Source organism: Salminus brasiliensis, chromosome 11 (assembly GCF_030463535.1).
Source record: "Salminus brasiliensis chromosome 11, fSalBra1.hap2, whole genome shotgun sequence".
Classification (NCBI taxonomy): Eukaryota; Metazoa; Chordata; class Actinopteri; order Characiformes; family Bryconidae; genus Salminus; species Salminus brasiliensis.
In genome coordinates, this window is record NC_132888.1 from 14050204 (window position 1) to 14069878 (window position 19675).

At 36.1% G+C, this 19675-nt stretch overlaps 4 protein-coding genes and 1 pseudogene across 4 annotated transcripts; all 5 read right to left on the bottom strand.

Moving 5' to 3' along the window:
• Positions 1 to 2535: 2535 nt before the first annotated feature.
• On the bottom strand, positions 2536 to 3474 carry LOC140565432 (olfactory receptor 4S1-like). Its single transcript, XM_072691336.1, has one exon. It carries the CDS (start codon positions 3472 to 3474, stop codon positions 2536 to 2538), a length of 939 nt encoding a protein of 312 aa, XP_072547437.1.
• Positions 3475 to 6319: 2845 nt separating this feature from the next.
• LOC140565360 (olfactory receptor 4S1-like) lies at positions 6320 to 7254 on the bottom strand (annotated as a pseudogene).
• A 1401-nt stretch (positions 7255 to 8655) lies between these two features.
• LOC140565273 (olfactory receptor 4E1-like) lies at positions 8656 to 9597 on the bottom strand. Its single transcript, XM_072691116.1, has one exon. The coding sequence runs from the start codon at positions 9595 to 9597 to the stop codon at positions 8656 to 8658; it is 942 nt and encodes a 313-aa protein (XP_072547217.1).
• Positions 9598 to 14164: 4567 nt separating this feature from the next.
• On the bottom strand, positions 14165 to 15097 carry LOC140565712 (olfactory receptor 11A1-like). Its single transcript, XM_072691756.1, has one exon. It carries the CDS (start codon positions 15095 to 15097, stop codon positions 14165 to 14167), a length of 933 nt encoding a protein of 310 aa, XP_072547857.1.
• A 1883-nt stretch (positions 15098 to 16980) lies between these two features.
• On the bottom strand, positions 16981 to 17913 carry LOC140565713 (olfactory receptor 1D2-like). The gene has a single exon (XM_072691758.1). The coding sequence runs from the start codon at positions 17911 to 17913 to the stop codon at positions 16981 to 16983; it is 933 nt and encodes a 310-aa protein (XP_072547859.1).
• Between the last annotated feature and the right edge of the window lie 1762 nt (positions 17914 to 19675).

Consider the following 19675-nt stretch of genomic DNA (forward strand, 5'->3'; position numbering starts at 1 on the left):
TAGTGTAAACTTCTGGTTTCAACTGTTTATGTATGTGTATATGTATGTGTGTATATATATTCCGTTATATAATGCTGTTATATGTAAAAGGACCCATGGCTAAATTACATATTTTGTTGAAGAAAATACACTGCTCAAAAAATAAAGGTAACACTTAAACAGCACAATATAACTTCAAGTAAATCAAACTTCTGTGAAATCAAACTGTCCACTTAGGAAGCAACACTGATTGACAATCAATTTCACATGCTGTTGTGCAAATGGAATAGACAACAGGTGGAAATTGTTGGCAATTAGCAAGACACACTCAATAAAGGAGTGGTTCTGCAGGTGGGGACCACAGACCACTTCTCAGTACCTATGTTTTCTGGCTGATGTTTTGATCACTTTTGAATGTTGGTGGTGCTTTCACACACAAGTGGCTCAGGAAGTGCAGCTCATCCAGTATGGCACATCAGTGCGAGCTGTGGCAAGAAGGTTTGCTGTGTCTGTCAGCGTAGTGTCCAGAGGCTGAAGGCGCTACCAGGAGACAGGCCAGTACACCAGGAGACGTGGAGGAGGCCGTAGGACAGCCCAACTGTCCAAAAAACGCTTGGCATTTGCCAGAGAACACCAGGATTGGCAAATTCGCCACTGGCGCCCTGTGCTCTTCACAGATGAAAGCAGGTTCACACTGAGCACATGACAGACGTGACGGAGTCTGGAGATGCCGTGGAGAGCGATCTGCTGCCTGCAACATCCTTCAGCATGACCGGATTGGCAGTGGGTCAGTAATGGTGTGGGGTGTCATTTATTTGGAGGGCTGCACAGCCCTCCATGTGCTCGCCAGAGGTAGCCTGACTGCCATTAGGTACCGAGATGAGATCCTCAGACCCCTTGTGAGACCATATGCTGGTTATGCGGTTGGCCCTGGGTTCCTCCTAATGCAGGATTATGCTAGACCTCATGTGGCTGGAGTGTGTCAGCAGTTCCTGCAAGATGAAGGCATTGAAGCTATGGACTGGCCCGCCCGTTCCCCAGACCTGAATCCGATTGAGCACATCTGGGACATCATGTCTTGCTCCATCCACCAACGTCACGTTGCACCACAGACTGCTTTAGTCCAGGTCTGGGAGGAGATCCTCATCAGGAGCATGCCCAGGCATTGTAGGGAGGTCATACAGGCACATGGAGGCCACACACAATACTGAGCCTCATTGTGACTTGTTTTAAGGACATTACATCAAAGTTGGATCAGCCAGTAGTGTGTTTTTCCACTTTAAGTTTGTGTGTGACTCCAAATCCAGGCCTCCATTGGTTAATAAATTTGATTTCCATTGATGAATTTTGTGTGATTTTGTTGTCAGCACATTCAACTTTGTACAGAACAAAGTATTCAATGAGAATATTTCATTCATTCAGATCTAGGATGTGTTATTTGAGTGTTCCCTTTATTTTTTTGAGCAGTGTATGTAAACACAATCTCTGCAGAATGCTATTAAAACATTTAAATGTTAATGCACAGTTGTTTTATATGAATGAACAATTATATAAATAATATTTAAAAATAAACAAAACCAAAACTTTGGCATGTGCAAATGTTTAGACAACCTACCAAGTCAGTAAACCCCTATTGGCAGATATTACATCCTGCAAATCAGAATTAGAATCACTTTATTTCACCATGTCCTTTCACACATGCTTTCTTCATAATAGATAAACATACTAGGTCTGTTTTCATACTCACCCAATCATTACCATGGGTAATTATAACCAAAAAGTACCATTGTAACTTTAACAGTCCACAGCACATTTCCAAGATGCATCTGGCATGTTGTTTTTCATATTCTGTATGTTAATATCTGTGATTAGGTCATGGGTTAGATTTTCCTCTTAATGACATTTCAGCCTCTTTGGAGAAATTCATGTTAAGTTCAATAAAAAATAAATAAATAAATAAAAAAAAAAAAATTACCTTCAACACAATAATGTGAACTGCCTGAACACTTCCAATAAAAAAAAATATTTTAAATACAGTAATACAAAATGTAATTATTTAACAAGCTAATAAGAGTATATATAAATATAATATAGTTTTACAAAATACCACACGAGCTAATACATTTTACATAATAGCACATATAGCGGACAAAGGCACAAAGCACAAAAACTTGAAATGAAACCCAAAACAAACAGATAACAGACTCAATAATTGATCATGTTCTTAGAATGTAAGAATAATGAGATGGGCTGGACTCAACATGTAACTTATTCTGTACTTTGAGATGACACTGATTCAACAGAAGTTAATTTATGCAGGAGGACATTTTCACACCCATTAAATAGGAAGAGAGACTGTTTGTTATCCAAATCATAAAGATTAAAGGAAAAAATAACTTGTTTTTACATAACTGAATAATTTAAAATCTAAATGTACAACGATTAAAGAGAGTTCATGTGTTATTGGACATTTTATTTAAATGCAGGTAAAACAACAGGGTGGTTTTTACATTTACATTTAAAGTGCCCGCATTAAAAGTAATTCTGGCTTCAATATCAGTTCTGTCGCACTGCTTTTAGTCTGTGGCTGTACATGTGGGCAAACCGGCGTCGAATCTGGGTCATTTTTAGCCCATATACGATGGGGTTTAGGAGAGGAGGCACTACCAGAAACTCCATTCCCAAAATGTTGCGGAGAGCTTGTAGTTCTTGACCTTTGCCATAGCGAGCACACATAACATCCAATAACACAGAAAGAGTGAAGTTCGTAAGGGTGATTAAATGAGGAAGGCATGTCTGCATGAATTTAACCCACTCTTTCTTAGACTTTAAAGAAGCTCTGATGATGTGCATATAAGAAATGATGACGAACACAGCTTGAGAAAAATGTAAAAATGTTACGACGTAGGCAAAAACATTGTGCACAGTAACATCTGTGCAGGAGAGCTTAATAACATCCCAGTTAAAGCAGTAAAGCTTGTCAATGTTATTACCACATAAAGGTGTTTGTACTGTCAGTACAGTCCCAGCAGACACTTCTAGTATAGGAAAAAGCCAGATAATAGCCAGTAAATTCACCACTTTCTGGTGTGTCATAATGTTGTGATATTTCAAAGGTTTACAAATGGCCAAATATCTGTCATAGGCCATAACTGATAGACATGTGAATTCACATAAAATGTAGCAGTAAATGATATATATTTGTGACAGGCACCCAATATATGAAATAACATGAGAGTCTGAAAAAAGATCAGCAAGAATCTTTGGATAAAAAGCAGAAGTACCACATATTCCATTTACAAACAAAGTGAATATGAAGAGATACATGGGTTCGTGAAGCGATTTATCCAGAATAATTGTGATAATTAGTATCAGATTTACAAACAGAGTCACAATATAGACAAGAAGACCCACTGCAAAGTAAATGTGTTTGTTTGTCTTCGAGTCATTCAGTCCATGGAGCACAAATACAAACTCCCCAGTGGAATTTTCCATTACTTCATCCCAGTCCACATAAAACTGGATGTAAGGGCAGAAAAAGCCTTAAAAGCTTATTTCCTTAAAACAGAAATGAAAAAGAAAGCCTTTTAACACAAAGTGGCTTTTTTAATATCCACAGTGACAAAGTGGTTCTAAGTAAAGAACATTTTCCATACCTGTTACCCTTGCTTATATATAGATATTACAGCAGGTCACGTGTATAAATCGTGGAAGTGGGACAACTCCCTGAAGATGTAATTTACTGGACTGAGTGAGTTATTTATTTATATTTAAACCAGAAGTTTACATATACTATATAAAAAGACACATATGCATTTTTTCTCACTGTCTGACATGAAATCAGAATCATAAACCTTTCCTGTTTTAGGTCAATTAAGATTACCAAAATTATTTCTACTTGCTAAATGAGAGAGGGAATTTTTAAGACAATTTTTATTACTTTCTTCAGAGTCAAAAGTACTATGCCTTTTAACAACTTGGGACAGCCCATATGATGATGTCATGTCTTTGGAAGCTTCTGATTTATTTATTTTTTGGCAACATCTGAGTTAATTAGAGACACACCTGTGGATGTGTTTTAAGGCACACCTGAAACACACTGCTTCTTTGTGTAACATCATGGCAGAGTCAAAAGAACTCAGCCAAGATATCAGGAAGAGAATTGTGGACTTGCACAAGTCTGGCTCATCCTTGGGTGCAGTTTCCAGGTGCCCGATCCAGGTGCCTCGTTAATCTGTACAAACAATTATACGCAAGTACAAACAAGGTGGGAATGTCCAGCCATCATACCGCTCAGGAAGGAGACAGGTTCCCAGAGATAACCATTTTTTGTTTCGAAATGTCAGATTAACCCAAGAACAAAAGCTAAATACCTTGTGAAGATGCTGGCTGAAGCTGGTAAGAGTGTGTAATTATCCACAGTAAAACGAGTACTGTATCGACATGGGCTGAACGGCCACTCTGCCAGGAAGAATATATTACTCCAAAAGAAACATAAAAAAGCCAGAGTAATGTTTGCAAATGCACACAGGGACAAAGACCTTAATTTTTGGAGACATATCCTGTGGCCTGACTAAACAAAAATTGAACTGTTTGGCCATGATGACCATTGTTACGTTTGGAGGAAAAGCTTGCAAGCCTGAGAACACTATCCCAACTGTAAAACATGGGGGTGGCAGCATCATGTTGTGGGGTTGTTTTGCTGCAGGAGGGACTGGTGCACTTCACAAAATAAATGGCATCATGAGAAAAGAATATTATGTGGAAATACTGAAGCAACATCTCAAGACATCAGCCAGGAAGTTAAAAAGTACCATTGTAACTTTAACAGTCCACAGCACATTTCCAAAATGCATCTGGTTTATCTACGTGTTGTTTTTCATACTTCGTATGTTAATATCTGTAATTAGGTCATGGGTTAGATTTTCCTCTTAATGACATTTCAGCCTCTTTGGAGAAATTCATGTTAAGTTCAATTAAAAAAAATAATTACCTTCAACACAATAATGTGAACTGCCTGAACACTTCAAATAAAAATAATTATTTTAAATACAGTAATACAAAATGTAATTATTTAACAAGCTAATAAGAGTATATATACATATAATATAGTTTTACAAAATACCACACGAGCTTATACATTTTACATAATAGCACATATAGCGGACAAAGGCACAAAGGCAGTAGTTTTTGACCAAGTTTTGACCAAGTTTCAGGTTTATTTGTCATTTGCACAGCATGTCAAGACATTTATGCATTGAAATGCTTGTGGTGAGGCTCAGGTTGATGCTCTACAGGAAGACAAAACTATATACATACTAAACATATTAAAATAAAGTTATATATAAAAATTATATTAAATAAATACAAAATACAAACAAAATATACACAAAATACAGAATATACAAAGACAGGAGGGATCTGGAAATTCTTTGATATGTACATTTATGAAACAGGTATAGTCTGAGAGAGAGTTGAGCTAAATATAAATATGTACAGTGGGGAAAAAAAGTATTTAGTCAGTCACCAATTGTGCAAGTTCTCCCGCTTAAAAAGATGAGAGGCCTGTAATTGACATCATAGGTATACCCGAATATTTGGGTCCAGCCTTGTATATATATAATCACACAAAGTTGAGCATTCTTATATTTTATTGTTGACTTATTTTTGTGACTGGCTAAAACATCCTATACTTGTTTCACATAAACATGTACATCAACAAAGTCAATGTAATGTCTTTTTGTTGATGTACATTCATCTGACATGTTTTTAAAAGAGCTGCAGTGTTCTTAAAGGGCTTACTGAACCTAGTCCAAATGCACTCTGACTTGAAATGAAACCCAAAACAAACAGATAACAGACTCAATAATTGATCATGTTCTTAGAATGTAAGAATAATGAGATGGGCTGGACTCAACATAACTTATTACAACGTAACTTATTCTGTACTTTGAGATGACACTGATTCAACAGAAGTTAATTTATGCAGGAGGACATTTTCACACCCATTAAATAGGAAGAGAGACTGTTTGTTATCCAAATCATAAAGATAAAAGGAAAAAATAACTTGTTTTTACATAACTGAATAATTTAAAATCTAAATGTACAACGATTAAAGAGAGTTCATGTGTTATTGGCCAATTTATTTAAATGCAGGTAAAACAACAGGGTGGTTTTTACATTTACCAAACAAACTTTCCTCTCTCTCTCTCTCTCTCTATATATATATATATATATATATATATATATATATATATATATATTAGACATTTTAAGCTGTTCCTCTCTCCTTTCTTACTTGAGAAAAGTGCCCGCATTAAAAGTAATTCTGGCTTCAATATCAGTTCTGTCGCACTGCTTTTAGTCTGTGGCTGTACATGTGGGCAAACCGGCGTCGAATCTGGGTCATTTTTAGCCCATATACGATGGGGTTTAGGAGAGGAGGCACTACCAGAAACTCCATTCCCAAAATGTTGCGGAGAGCTTGTAGTTCTTGACCTTTGCCATAGCGAGCACACATAACATCCAATAACACGGAAAGAGTGAAGTTCGTAAGGGTGATTAAATGAGGAAGGCATGTCTGCATGAATTTAACCCACTCTTTCTTAGACTTTAAAGAAGCTCTGATGATGTGCATATAAGAAATGATGACGAACACAGCTTGAGCAAAATGTAAAAATGTTACAACGTAGGCAAAAACATTGTGCACAGTAACATCTGTGCAGGAGAGCTTAATAACATCCCAGTAAAAGCAGTAAAGCTTGTCAATGTTATTACCACATAAAGGTGTTTGTACTGTCAGTACAGTCCCAGCAGACACTTCTAGTATAGGGAAAAGCCAGATAATAGCCAGTAAATTCACCACTTTCTGGTGTGTCATAATGTTGTGATATTTCAAAGGTTTACAAATGGCCAAATATCTGTCATAGGCCATAACTGATAGACATGTGAATTCACATAAAATGTAGCAGTGAATGATATATATTTGTGACAGGCACCCAATATATGAAATAACATGAGAGTCAGATCAGCAAGAATCTTTGGATAAAAACCAGAAGCACCACATATTCCATTTACAAACAAAGTGAATATGAAGAGATACATGGGTTCGTGAAGCGATTTATCCAGAATAATTGTGATAATTAGTATCAGATTTACAAACAGAGTCACAATATAGACAAGAAGACCCACTGCAAAGTAAATTTGTTTGTTTGCCCTAGTGTCACTAAGTCCATGGAGCACAAATATGAACTCTCCAGAGGAATTGTGTATCATATTTTCTCTGAACATTAGGATACAAATCTGGATGTTAAAATTTTAAAGTCTTAAAAGCATCATCCTCCTAACTAAAATAAAACAAGCTAGTTTATAAATTATTATTATTTGTTTTATCTCTTTACCTACAGTGTCAACAGCCGGAGAGTAATTGACTGGACATTGTAAGTGTCGCTTCTCCATTAGCCAGAAACTCACTGTCTGGCATCCTTGCTTATGTACAGATTTCTGGTGTCTGGAATGTGGCCGTTACAATTTATGAAGTAGACTGCATAACTGCGTTATTCCCGTTAGACATAATTAACTGAACAGCTGATCAAGAGTCTGTAATAGTGTAACTTCTGCTAATGGCCTCTGTGCATTGGTGTCTACATGAACTGCTAGAGTGTAAACCAGTAATGTGTATGCTCATGCTACAAACTGTGCTTTGAGTGATGCCACAAAAGAACCACTTTTGGTTTAATAAAGAACCATATTTGTAATAGAGATGTGTTTAGTGTGAAGAACCAGTACATCAAGTTATGTTTCTTTAATTATGTATCAATTCAGTTGTAATGTTTTGATTTAGTGTGTGTGTATATATAGTGATTTTTTTATAGCACGGTAACTTTATTCATTCAGAAAAAAATGTTAAATAGTGGTATTGTGAAAATTGCTGTAAATTGAATTTAGCAATGAATTTGAATTGAAATTGGTATTTATTTTGCATATTTATTGATTGGTGGCCATTACTGCTGGTCATTTGACTATTTATTTATTTTCTCTATTTTTTAAAGTCTAGGCTGTTGTTTAAAGACTGAGACCAATTGATTAAACAAGCAAAATCACATGTTTTTCTGTTTGGTTTAGGGAACAAAATGTCCCGTTTTGGGGAAGCAACAAAATTGTCACCTCAGTTTGATTAAAATATAAATCAGCAGCTGCCCTTGTCCTTTGGTGATCTGATTAGTGATCCCTGTTTTAAAAAGTTCAACACAGATTTTCTAGAACAAAAATGCCTAAGAATAGAGTAGTCTAATAACATTACACAACATAATAGGAGTGTAAAGGTATGCAATAGAATCTACATATAAAACTAACAGTAAATAATCTCTGTAATCTGAGCATTTCTGACAAAATGAGCTTAACCAATAGACATATTAATATGTAATTTATGTTTATGAAACAGTAAACATCTTTCAGACATCAGATTACAACAGATAATTCTAAGACGCTAAGGTCACAAAAACGCGAATACCACTCGCTTATGTCCTTGTTTTGACCCGGTCTAGAGTCATGTTTTTAAGACCATCTGCCAGACACTGTGAATGATTGTTCTCATTTGAAGAACATAGCATGCTCCTCTTCTCTGTCAGTAGACGCAGTATCGATTTTACCTTCAGGACAGAAGTATTATTTGGATCAGTTGTATTTCACTGCTTTACGCATGTTGCTGCACATTTGCATAAACCGGTGCCGTATCTGGGTAATTTTTATTCCATAAATGATGGGGTTCAGGATAGGAGGCACAACAAGAAACTCCATTCCTAAGATGTTGCGCACAGCTTGCAGTTCTTGGCTCTTGCCATAGCGAGCATACAATACATCAAATATAATGGAAAGGGTAAAGTTAGTAAGGGTGATTAAATGCGGCAGGCATGTTTGCATAAATTTAGTTCGCTGTGTCTTAGATTGCATAGATGCTCTAATTATACGAATATATGAAACAATGATAAAAACAGCTTGGGAAACATGTGAAAACATTAGGACATAGCCATAAACATTATTCACAATCACACTTGTACACGCTAGCTTCACAATCTCCCAGTTAGAACAGTAAATCTTGTCAATGTCTTTCCCACACAAGGGTAGTCGGACTGTCAGCACAGCCCCAAAAGAAGATTCCAGTAGTGACAAGATCCAGGTAAAAAGTAACAATTTTACCACCTTCTGATGTGTCATAATAGAATTATACTCCAAAGGCTTGCAAATTGCTGCATATCGGTCATAAGCCATGACTGTTAGACACAAAAATTCACAAAAACAATACCAATAAATGGTAAATGTCTGTGCCAAGCACCCTGTATATGAAATGAAGTGAGTGTCTGATAAAAGATCAGCAAGAATCTTTGGATAGAAAGAAGTAGCACCACATATTCCATTTATGTATAGGCTGCATATAAACAGATACATGGGTTCATGCAGCATTTTATCTAAAACAATTGTTATAACAAGAGTAACATTCACAAAGAGTGTAAAAATGTAAATCAAGAGCCCAAATGCAAAGTAAATGTGTCTGTTCGTCCTTGTATCATTCAGTCCGTGAAGCACAAACATGAACTCTCCAGAGGAATTATCCATCATTTCTAAGAACGTTGTACCAGTGAAAGAAAATGTTCTTTTCTCAAAATAGAATAAAAAACTTTAAAAAGTAAGCATGAAGACAGTGTCTGGAAATATTTTGTGATGTTAACTCCTTAAAGCAGCTTGGTGGTTTTCCTTTACTTTTATACACAATTTTGTGAAACTATCAAGTGGACAATGCCCCTGATAATACAACGTCACTACATGACTACAGCTGTACACAGTGATAATCAACCATCCTCACATCATTATACTGTTGTAAGCATAAAATAGCTTCCCAGAACACTAATACAACATTGTATTTAATCTTATTAGTAGTGCAGTTTTATATGTATTAGTATGCAGTTTTATATAAAAACACATATGGAGATAGATTTTGTTTTTAATTGCAAATTACACTTATTTTGTATGTTAATCTGAGACAGACTGGACTGTTTAACAGTGTATATATATATTAACTGTCTGTATTTAGTCCAAGTTATGTTCCCAGTTAGATTTTTACATAAATGCATTTAAAATGAAGTGGCCCTATGAAGACAAAGGTCTTCAAAGGAATATCTGGCACAACCAAAACTGAGCTTTAAAACAGGTCTATTCAACCCCCGTATTTGTTGTATCTTTGCTCGATTTTGATTGTAAAGTTTATATCCTTGGTTTCTTGTTGGACTGTGGTTCAGAATGACAAGATGGCAGCCGGCAACTGATTTGTAATCAGTTTAGGTAATGTCTTTGTTCTTGATTGGTTTGTGCTGATGTGAAGATATGGTGATGTGAGCAGTACAGTAGAGCATTTGCCAAGCCATATTTAGTTACTTAAACCTTCTGATCTATAAAGGATCATTATCGCATTTCCCCATTCATTGATGCAGAAGCATAAATAGTGTTGTTAAAGATCGTGTTGTAATGAATAGCTAATTTTCGAAATACACTGGAAAGGGCAGTAACCTCAACTCTGGAACCTTTTGTCCATGGTGAAGGGACTTCCAGACATGTAATGTACACCTAAACCATTTCCAATTGTCACAAGTCAGCCAACGTGGTTGTGTTGGTCACTCTGGCACGAAGAGCATGCCCAATCTGATCCCACAAGTTCAGTGGATTTGAGGTCAGGACTGCTGGCAGGCCATTCCATCCTCTCCACTCCCAAATTCTGGTGGTTGTCTCTGATAAACCCCAAACTGTGGAGATATAGGATTGCCAATGGTTGCAAAATTTCATCTCGATATCTCTCTGCATTGAGATTGCTTCCAATGATGCCACCTTACATTTGTATGTGAATGTTGATCTGAGACTGACTGGGTGTGTGTGTTTTTTTTAACTGTTTAACTATAGTATAGATATTAACTCTGTATTCATATATATGGGGGGGGGGGCATTTTTAGAGAAATGCATTTAAAATGAGTCACTAAATAAAAGGCAGACAATTTATGAAAGTTGCACTGTAAGGGAACTTGTATTTACCTTGGTATGGTGGAACAAAGAGAGTTTGGTCTTCAAAAGAAAAGCAGAGAAAGATGCCACTCCATCATCACACTGTACCTAATTGGAAGCACCTAGGGTACTAGAAGCTCAAAACAAGTGTCAATAGAGAATATAAGATTTATTGCCATTGTTACAACAAAGAAATAATCTACCAAACACAAATTGCCTTTCTTTTCAGCTCATCAGACAGTGTGGTGTGGCTCCACTGGCTCCTCTCTTGGTAGTCTGTGATGTGTTGTAGGCCTTGCCACATGCATCGGGAATCTGCAGTGGTGTGGGTTTTTGACTAAAAAGTACAAAATATTGCTGAAGCACAAATAGGATTGCTTTATAGGCTGTATAACTTTGTCTATTTCTATCTGTTCAGAGGCATGTTATCAGCTGCAGCACAGTCAGACCCACATGATCCATTTGTTCTTTCATTGCTTTCTAGAAGCAATTCGTCTGTTATGTTCAGACTTCATGAGAGGCATCAGATTTCTGGTGTCTCTTTACTGCACTGATGTTAATTACAGTTCAGTTGATCTTTTTGACTAAAGAATTCACCTTAAAATGAGCAATGTTAGGTCAGTTTTCCCTTCCAGATAACTGCATAACTGAAATTCTGGTGTAATTGCTCTGATAACATCAGTTATTTCCTGATTTGAATAATCCCTATTTGTTATAATTGTAATTTGGCATGCAAGGCTGGAGAATCTGATAACCTGTCTTTTTGACCAGGTTCGCCACTTTGATTAATCTTCATTGTCTTAAATGCCATGCTGATGTCCCTGTAAGAGGTGGTTATTTACATACCTCTCACAATAACATTTTGTGTCTTCAGTGGTTTTATCAGGAATAAATAGCAAAAACTGAAACAAGTTCAGAAGGTTAACATGTAGCGTTTGTTCACATACTCATAATTTCCAGTCTATGAGTATGCCTTATTTAACAGTTGCTATTCCTGCTTTTTTTTCTTTTTCACATTAAACACAGTCAAAATAAAGAAGCTCAAGAAGCTGCACACGCTCAAAAACATTTACTGTTGAAACTTGAATATATATATATATACACAGCTATTCTACAAACCGGATTCCAAAAAAGTTGGGACACTAAACAAATTGTGAATAAAAACTGAATGCAATGATGTGGAGATGGCAAATGTCAATATTTTATTCGTAATAGAACATAGATGACAGATCAAAAGTTTAATCTGAGTAAATGTAACATTTTAAAGGAGAAATATGTTGATTCAAAATTTCATGGCGTCAACAAATCCCAAAAAAGTTGGGACAAGTAGCAATAAGTGGCTGGAAAAAGGAAATTGAGCATATAACGAACAGCTGGAAGACCAATTAACACTAATTAGGTCAATTGACAACATGATTGGGTATAAAAAGAGCTTCTCAGAGTGTCAGTGTCTGTCTGAAGCCAAGATGGTAAGAGGATCACCAATTCCACCATTGTTGCACAGAAAGATAGTGCAGCAATACCAGAATGGTGTTACCCAGCGTAAAATAGCAAATACTTTTAAGTTATCATCATCAACCGTGCTTAACATCATCAAAAGATTCAGAGAATCTGGAACAATCACTGTGCGTAAGGGTCAAGGCCGTAAAACTCTACTGGATGCTCGTGATCTCCGGGCCCTTAAACGTCACTGCACCTCAAACAGGAATGCCACTGTCAAGGAAATAACAGAATGGGCTCAGGAATACTTCCAGAAATCATTGTCCGTGAACACAATCCACCGTGCCATCCACCGTTACCAGCTGAAACTCTATAGTGCAAAGAAGAAGCCATTTCTAAGGAAGCTCCACAAGCTCAGACGTTTGCACTGGGCCAGGGGTCTTTTAAAATGGAGTGTGGCAAAATGGAAGACTGTTCTGTGGTCAGATGAGTCACGATTTGAAGTTCTTTATGGAACACTGGGAGGCCATGTCAGCCGGACCAGAGAGGACAAGGATAACCCAAGTTGTTATCAACGCTCCGTTCAGAAGCCTGCATCACTGATGGTATGGGGTTGCATGAGTGCTTGTGGCATGGGCAGATTGCATGTCTGGAAAGGCACCATTAATGCAGAGAACTATGTTCAGGTTCTAGAACAACATATGCTCCCATCTAGACGTCATCTCTTTCAGGGAAGACCCTGCATTTTTCAACAAGATAATGCCAGACCACATTCTGCAGCAATCACAACATCATGGCTACGTAGGAGAAGGATCCGGGTACTGAAATGGCCAGCCTGCAGTCCAGATCTTTCACCTATAGAGAACATTTGGCGCATCATAAAGAGGAAGGTGCGACAAAGAAGGCCCAAGACGATTGAACAGTTAGTGGCCTGTATTAGACATGAATGGGAAAGCATTCCTATTTATAAACTTGAGAAACTGGTCTCCTCTGTACCCAGACGTCTGTTGATTGTTGTAAGAAGAAGGGGGATGCCACACAGTGGTAAAAATGGCCTTGTCCCAACTTTTTTGGGATTTGTTGACGCCATGAAATTTTGAATCAACATATTTCTCCTTTAAAATGTTACATTTACTCAGATTAAACTTTTGATCTGTCATCTATGTTCTGTTACGAATAAAATTTTGACATTTGCCATCTCCACATCATTGCATTCAGTTTTTATTCACAATTTGTTTAGTGTCCCAACTTTTTTGGAATCCGGTTTGTAACCATGCATTTTGAAACCAGCCAAATTAGATTATCATGTGCGGTTTGTAATAATTTACTGCATGCATAGTGCCTTTTGGTTTTTAAGCTAACCATGGGTAATCAGAAAACACTTCACAAATGGCTATACACAATATTCAACTCTCTTCTGGGAAAAAAAAAAACATTCACGTTTGTACCTGTAAAGGTAAATTATTGGTGTATTTATAACACATTATTTCATAGAATCCATATGTATTTGTTTTTTCTCACTCCATTTTTAGTATTTTAGTAATTTACATTGCCTGTTTGTACAGTAACCTGGCAGTGAGAGAAAAAGTACCTGAATGTTCCCTATGAATATGATAAACTCATGACTGTTAAATAAATGATTCCTGCATACAACAAATACAACAAAATGTGCATTGAGAATGATATTAAACACATTTTAAATCATTAGAAATTCTTTGAATGTTTTTATATAGTGTTGAATTTTACTGTGAATATCAGGAAATCTTAGTCCATAAACCAGAGGGTTCAAGAGTGGAGGTATAACCAAAAACTCCAATGATAAAATAACAGCAACTGCTTGATTAAAAAACCCATCTTCATAACGACTGAAAGTGATCTCACACAAAATTGTAATTGAGTAATTTACAAAGGTCACCATGTGAGGAAGGCAAGTGTGATAAGCTTTTCTTCTGAACTCCGATGAGTTTCTTTGACAAATGATGAGAATTCTAATGTAGGAAAACAAAATAAAACTCAGAGGAATGAAAACTGTTGTAATGAGAATCACAAAACCAAAAACATTATTTACTGTATAATCTGTGCAGGAGAGTCTTACAATTACCCAGTTGCTGCAGTACAGTTTTGTTAGGGCATGTCCACACAGCTTTAATCGGGCAGTCAAAATTAATCCAATACCAATTGAAAACATTGGGAAAACCCATGCCAGAGTGACCATGCAAGCAAGAACCTTTGGAGTAATAATGCTATGGTATTGTAACGGTTTACTAATGGCCACAAATCTATCATATGCCATTAAAGTTAAGATTGTGTATTCATATGATGCATAAGTGTAAACGACAAAAGCCTGTATAAGACATGCATGGCGAGAGATTGTGTGTGAATGTGACAATAAATCTGTTAGTAATCTTGGAAACAAGCCAGCAGTGCCATAAAGAGAATTGATTGATAAACATGAAATTAAAATATACATAGGCTGATGCAGTGCAGTCTCTAAAACAATGACAAGAATGATGCTAAAATTAAAAGATACAATTAGGCAGTATACAATACATGCCAAAATGAAGTAAAGATAACGCAGATCTCCCATATTTTCAAACATGGTAAAATATAACACAGTTCCATTTTCCATCACGACTTTGACTACGTAATTGTGCTGCAGCTTGATGGACACAACTACAGTGTCACCATTGAGTGCTCCTGTGCGAAACACTTGTGCAAAACACATGTGCCTGAGATATATAATGTTCAGCCCCACTGTAATGACTATTCCAAGGAGAAATGTATGGTGCCCCTCTGAGTCACATCAAAACAACATTTACAAAGCAAAGAAAAGCTGAGAACAGAACTACATTAAGAGAACACACATATTACCATAAATTCAGCACTCAAAGGCCAATAGGCAAAGCAAGACGCTGCATTCACTGAAACCAAATACATTTTGGGGGTCACTCACACCGCAAATGCTTCTGGCTTCTAGGGGCAGTTTTAACTGTTGACATTGCAACAAAAGTGAAGAGGGCTATAAGCTAATTTATAAGCATTTACTTTAATTTATTGAGTTATTAGTTTGAATATGTTTCTGGATGCCAGAGTGGTCACTTCGTGCCATCAGATGCTGATTAGGGACTGAACCCTTATGTGTCACCTTGGGGGCTCTGTATTGAGGCTGTTTGGCTGTACAGCAGCTGTACAGAAGCTACTTTTCAGTCAAATAGCCTCAACAGCCTATACCAGAAAACTCACCTTTGTCTCAATTTAGATTCCTGAAATTAGATGTTAAACCAACACCATGTTGTCTCCAATTCCTTTTTTTAAGTTGTTTTTTGTTTGTTTGTTTCCTTGCTCATGATTTTGTTTCAATGTCAACAATGACCAACTTCAACTCCTAATGCCTATGGTTTTAGAATGGAGAAAAAGTCCATATAGCGTCATTGTGACAGGGTGTTCCTTGTCTTTCTTTCTCTACTTTCTTTCTTCACGGCACATAAACCATTCAGTTTAAGGACAGATCTGTACAGGCTCCAGCTGCGCACTGGCTACATTTAATTTGTTAAATGTTTAATTTGTTTAGCTATGCTATTTAGTTTTGAATTGCTTTGTCTTCAGAGTTTGCTTTAAGACTGATCTGAAAATCTCAAACTGGACCAACAACTTGGTAGTCTTGTAGATGGCAGACAGCTGTGTGTTATGTATTGTAAAATATTTTTTTCTGTATAAGAATGAGACTATATTATAACACTATTCATGTTGTTATTTTCATTGTGGTGTTTTGTTATTTAAAAACATGACATAATAGCTCTAATCTATCATTGAAAACACCAGCTGTGATGTACTGTTAGCTACACTAAATCATTATTTCTTAAAAAGATGGGTTTGTCAAAAAACCCAACATAAGATGAGTAGGCCCTGCAATTTTGCTTTTTTTTTTGTAAAAGTGATGTATGTGAAGAACATTTTAAATACTTCAAGTGAATGTAAAATGTCCTTACTAATTTAAAGGTTATTTTTTACAGAAATGGTTCTTTGGAAACATGGGAACAAAAATGTTTTATGGCATTGCTAAAATCACTTTCTGTAGTACCTTTCTATGTAAAAGTGTGCTTGCAATGTTAGAAGTGACAGTATTGCATCAGATGAGTTTTTATTAAGTTCCATCAGTTGAAAGATGTTGACATTTATACATTACCATTTACGAACTCAAGAAACAGCTAGCTAACAGTGTGAATTTGTAAAAGGTAAATGTTTACTAAATAATTATATATGGTTTTATATGGTATGGCTGGTAATAAAGTCGTGTTTTTACTGTTTTTTTTTTAATATTTAATTCAACTTCAAAAGTCCTGTTAGAAGTTGTGTTGGAATTAATGAAAATGTGTCACTATTGCTCAAAGGTTTGTACCTTGTTGGCTTACATTCTGCTTAGGGTCTCCCAAGATTCTACAACCAAGAAGCCACAAGAAACAGTATTACATAGCAATGAAAATGTTCTTGCATTTCTAACATTAACCCAGTCTAGGCTGTGCTTGTGTTGTTTCTAAAGTACATTTTCACAACTTGCTTACGGATCTTGGTCAGTTGTAATCCATAAATAAGAGGGTTTAAAATGGGAGGTACAAATAGGAACTCCAGTGCCAGGAAATTCCGTAGGCTTTGTGGTAAAGAGGCTGAACCATATCTGCTGTAAAACACATCAAACAACAATGCAATAGTAACATTGATCAATGCAATCAGGTGCGGCAAACAAGTCTGCATGAATTTATACCTGCCCTCCTTTGACTTCCTGCATGTTTGAATAAGTTTAATATATGAGCAAAAAATCAACACTGCATGTCCAAAATATACACTAATAACAATTTGTCCAACCACATTATTCACTGTTGTAGAGGAACAGGCCAGTTTAGCAACTGCCCAAGTTTCACAGTACAATTTTCCAATGGTTGAGCCACACAAGGTAAGTCTTGATAATAACAGGACTATAACACCCATGCAAAAAAATGGTGCAAGCCAGCAAAAAAGGATGCATTTTATAACTTTAAGATGAGTCATTTCAGAGTGATACTGTAGTGGTCTACATATTGCCACATACCTGTCATATGCCATCACTGTTAAAGTTGACAAGTCACACAGAACAGATGTATAAATAACAAATATCTGAATCATACAGCCCGCATATGAAATCACATGAAACGGGGACAGCAAGTCATACATGAATTTAGGGTAGAAACCGACAGTGCCATACAGTGCATTTATACACAAATTACACAAAAATATGTACATAGGCTCGTGCAGTCCCTTATCTGAGGCAATGGAAAAAATAACAGTGATGTTACAGAACAATATTAGATAATAACAAAGTGCTGTCCAAAAAAATAACATGTATCTATTTTCCATTGTTTCATCTAATCCAGAGAGAACAAACTCTAAGACGACAGAAATATTCTCCATTGTCACTTTGTGAATCTGTACAAGAACAAGAATAATTAGGATTAATTAAAGCAAAAACTAATCTTTCATAACCATATATTGTATCTTATCTTATTATATCTTATGCATTCAACATCAGGTCTTCTTTATAACTGCAGCTATTGGTAAGTTCAGATGTTACAAAAGCTACATTAAAAAAACAACAACAATATATCTATTACAAAACTTTGAACTTTTCAGGTGTACTTAATTCTTTAAAATAATGATTTCACCTCCCACATGTAATTATGCACAACAGTGAATAAAGAAGATAGAAAAACATTTTTCCAAGTTCATAGACAAACAGAGTAATTACTAATTAGTTGTTTGTAGTAATCTGCTGTTGTGTGAAATAAAAGTATTTGTCTTCAATAAATGAGTTAAGTATTTGATGCTATTCTGTGGCTTTGATATGGACAGATAGTTTGATTGGCTTTTTATATCTGGTGCTGATTTATTATTTTTTTAGTGATGTTAATTAGAAGTTCACCCGAGACTACATCACCCCAATGGAAAAATGTTAAAGCGCCAGGTCTTTTTTTTTCTTTTCATATCACAGAATATAATAAGCTTTCCATTGAACAAACAATAATTTAAATAAAATGTTAATGTATCATGACTATAGACAAAGGTTTGTCCATAGCTCTAGTTATCCCTTTCTTATTGAATGAATTAAGTACTTGGAATAAAACACAAACTTTTGGCCAAGTACTAATTCACTAAAACACTCATATGCAAACATATGCATAGTAGTTTAGGCAAGTAAAACATTGTATTTTCTTACTTATTTCCTTAAATGTAGTTTGAAAATGTTGATACATTTTGAAGACTAAAGTCAACAATGACCAAATTGCCTTAACTCTTACACCAAAACATTTTGTATAAATCCACCAACAGTTAGCCTGATTACCGTTTTTTAATTTAGAAACACCTGTATAGTGGCAAGCAAGTCTGGGCAGCCTTTATTCCAAATATGTTACCCTGAGTGGCTAAGCAAGTAATAGATGGCACAGTTCTTTAAGATTTTATTTAATGTAAATAAAATATATTTTTTCCACCTTTCACGGTGTCAAAAAAAAAAAAGGGGGGGGGGGAAAGGCCTAATGCAAAAGTTTAGGCACCCTGCAAGGTAAATACTAAATTACACTCCTAAATACACAATATGGACAAAAATATTGAGACATCTGCTAATTTACTGTTTCTTTCTGAAATCAATGATTAAAAAAAAGAGTTTATCATGTTTTTGTTGGAGTAACTGTCTCTACTTTCCAGGGAAGGTTTTCTACTTTCAACTTCCAAACTCATCCTAAAAGTATTAGGATTAAAAAAACAAAACAAAACCACAGTTCCACAGTTCATAAGCTTGTAGCTCAATCCTGGCATTAGACATGGTGCCAATAAGTTCATGCTTCTCAGCTCTATTCTATTAGCAATGCTTTTCTACAGAGACAAACTGTGTGTTTTGTGAGCATATGAACATCTATGTCAGCAATGGGTGAACTTAGTAGCTGAATGCATTTATTAGAAGGTGTGTCCAATCAAGTACAACCAATTCTTCTGCATGCTTCACCTTTTGCAGAGTCTTTTATCTGTCCACAGAGCTGGTTATCAAAATGCATATTGGCTAAGCGAGCACAGATGCAATTCAAATGCGTATGCCTCTGGAGTGGATGAAGATGCTCAAAGCTAACCTTAAACCAGCCAACCCAGAGAGGAGATCTCCTAGTAAAGAACAGACTCGTAG

Excerpts from the sequence above, each read along its gene's own strand:
- LOC140565713 (XM_072691758.1), bottom strand. The coding sequence starts at position 17,913 with ATGGAGAATATTTCTGTCGTCTTAGAGTTTGTTCTCTCTGGATTAGAT.
- LOC140565432 (XM_072691336.1), bottom strand. The coding sequence starts at position 3,474 with ATGGAAAATTCCACTGGGGAGTTTGTATTTGTGCTCCATGGACTGAAT.
- LOC140565712 (XM_072691756.1), bottom strand. The coding sequence starts at position 15,097 with ATGGAAAATGGAACTGTGTTATATTTTACCATGTTTGAAAATATGGGA.
- LOC140565273 (XM_072691116.1), bottom strand. The coding sequence starts at position 9,597 with ATGATGGATAATTCCTCTGGAGAGTTCATGTTTGTGCTTCACGGACTG.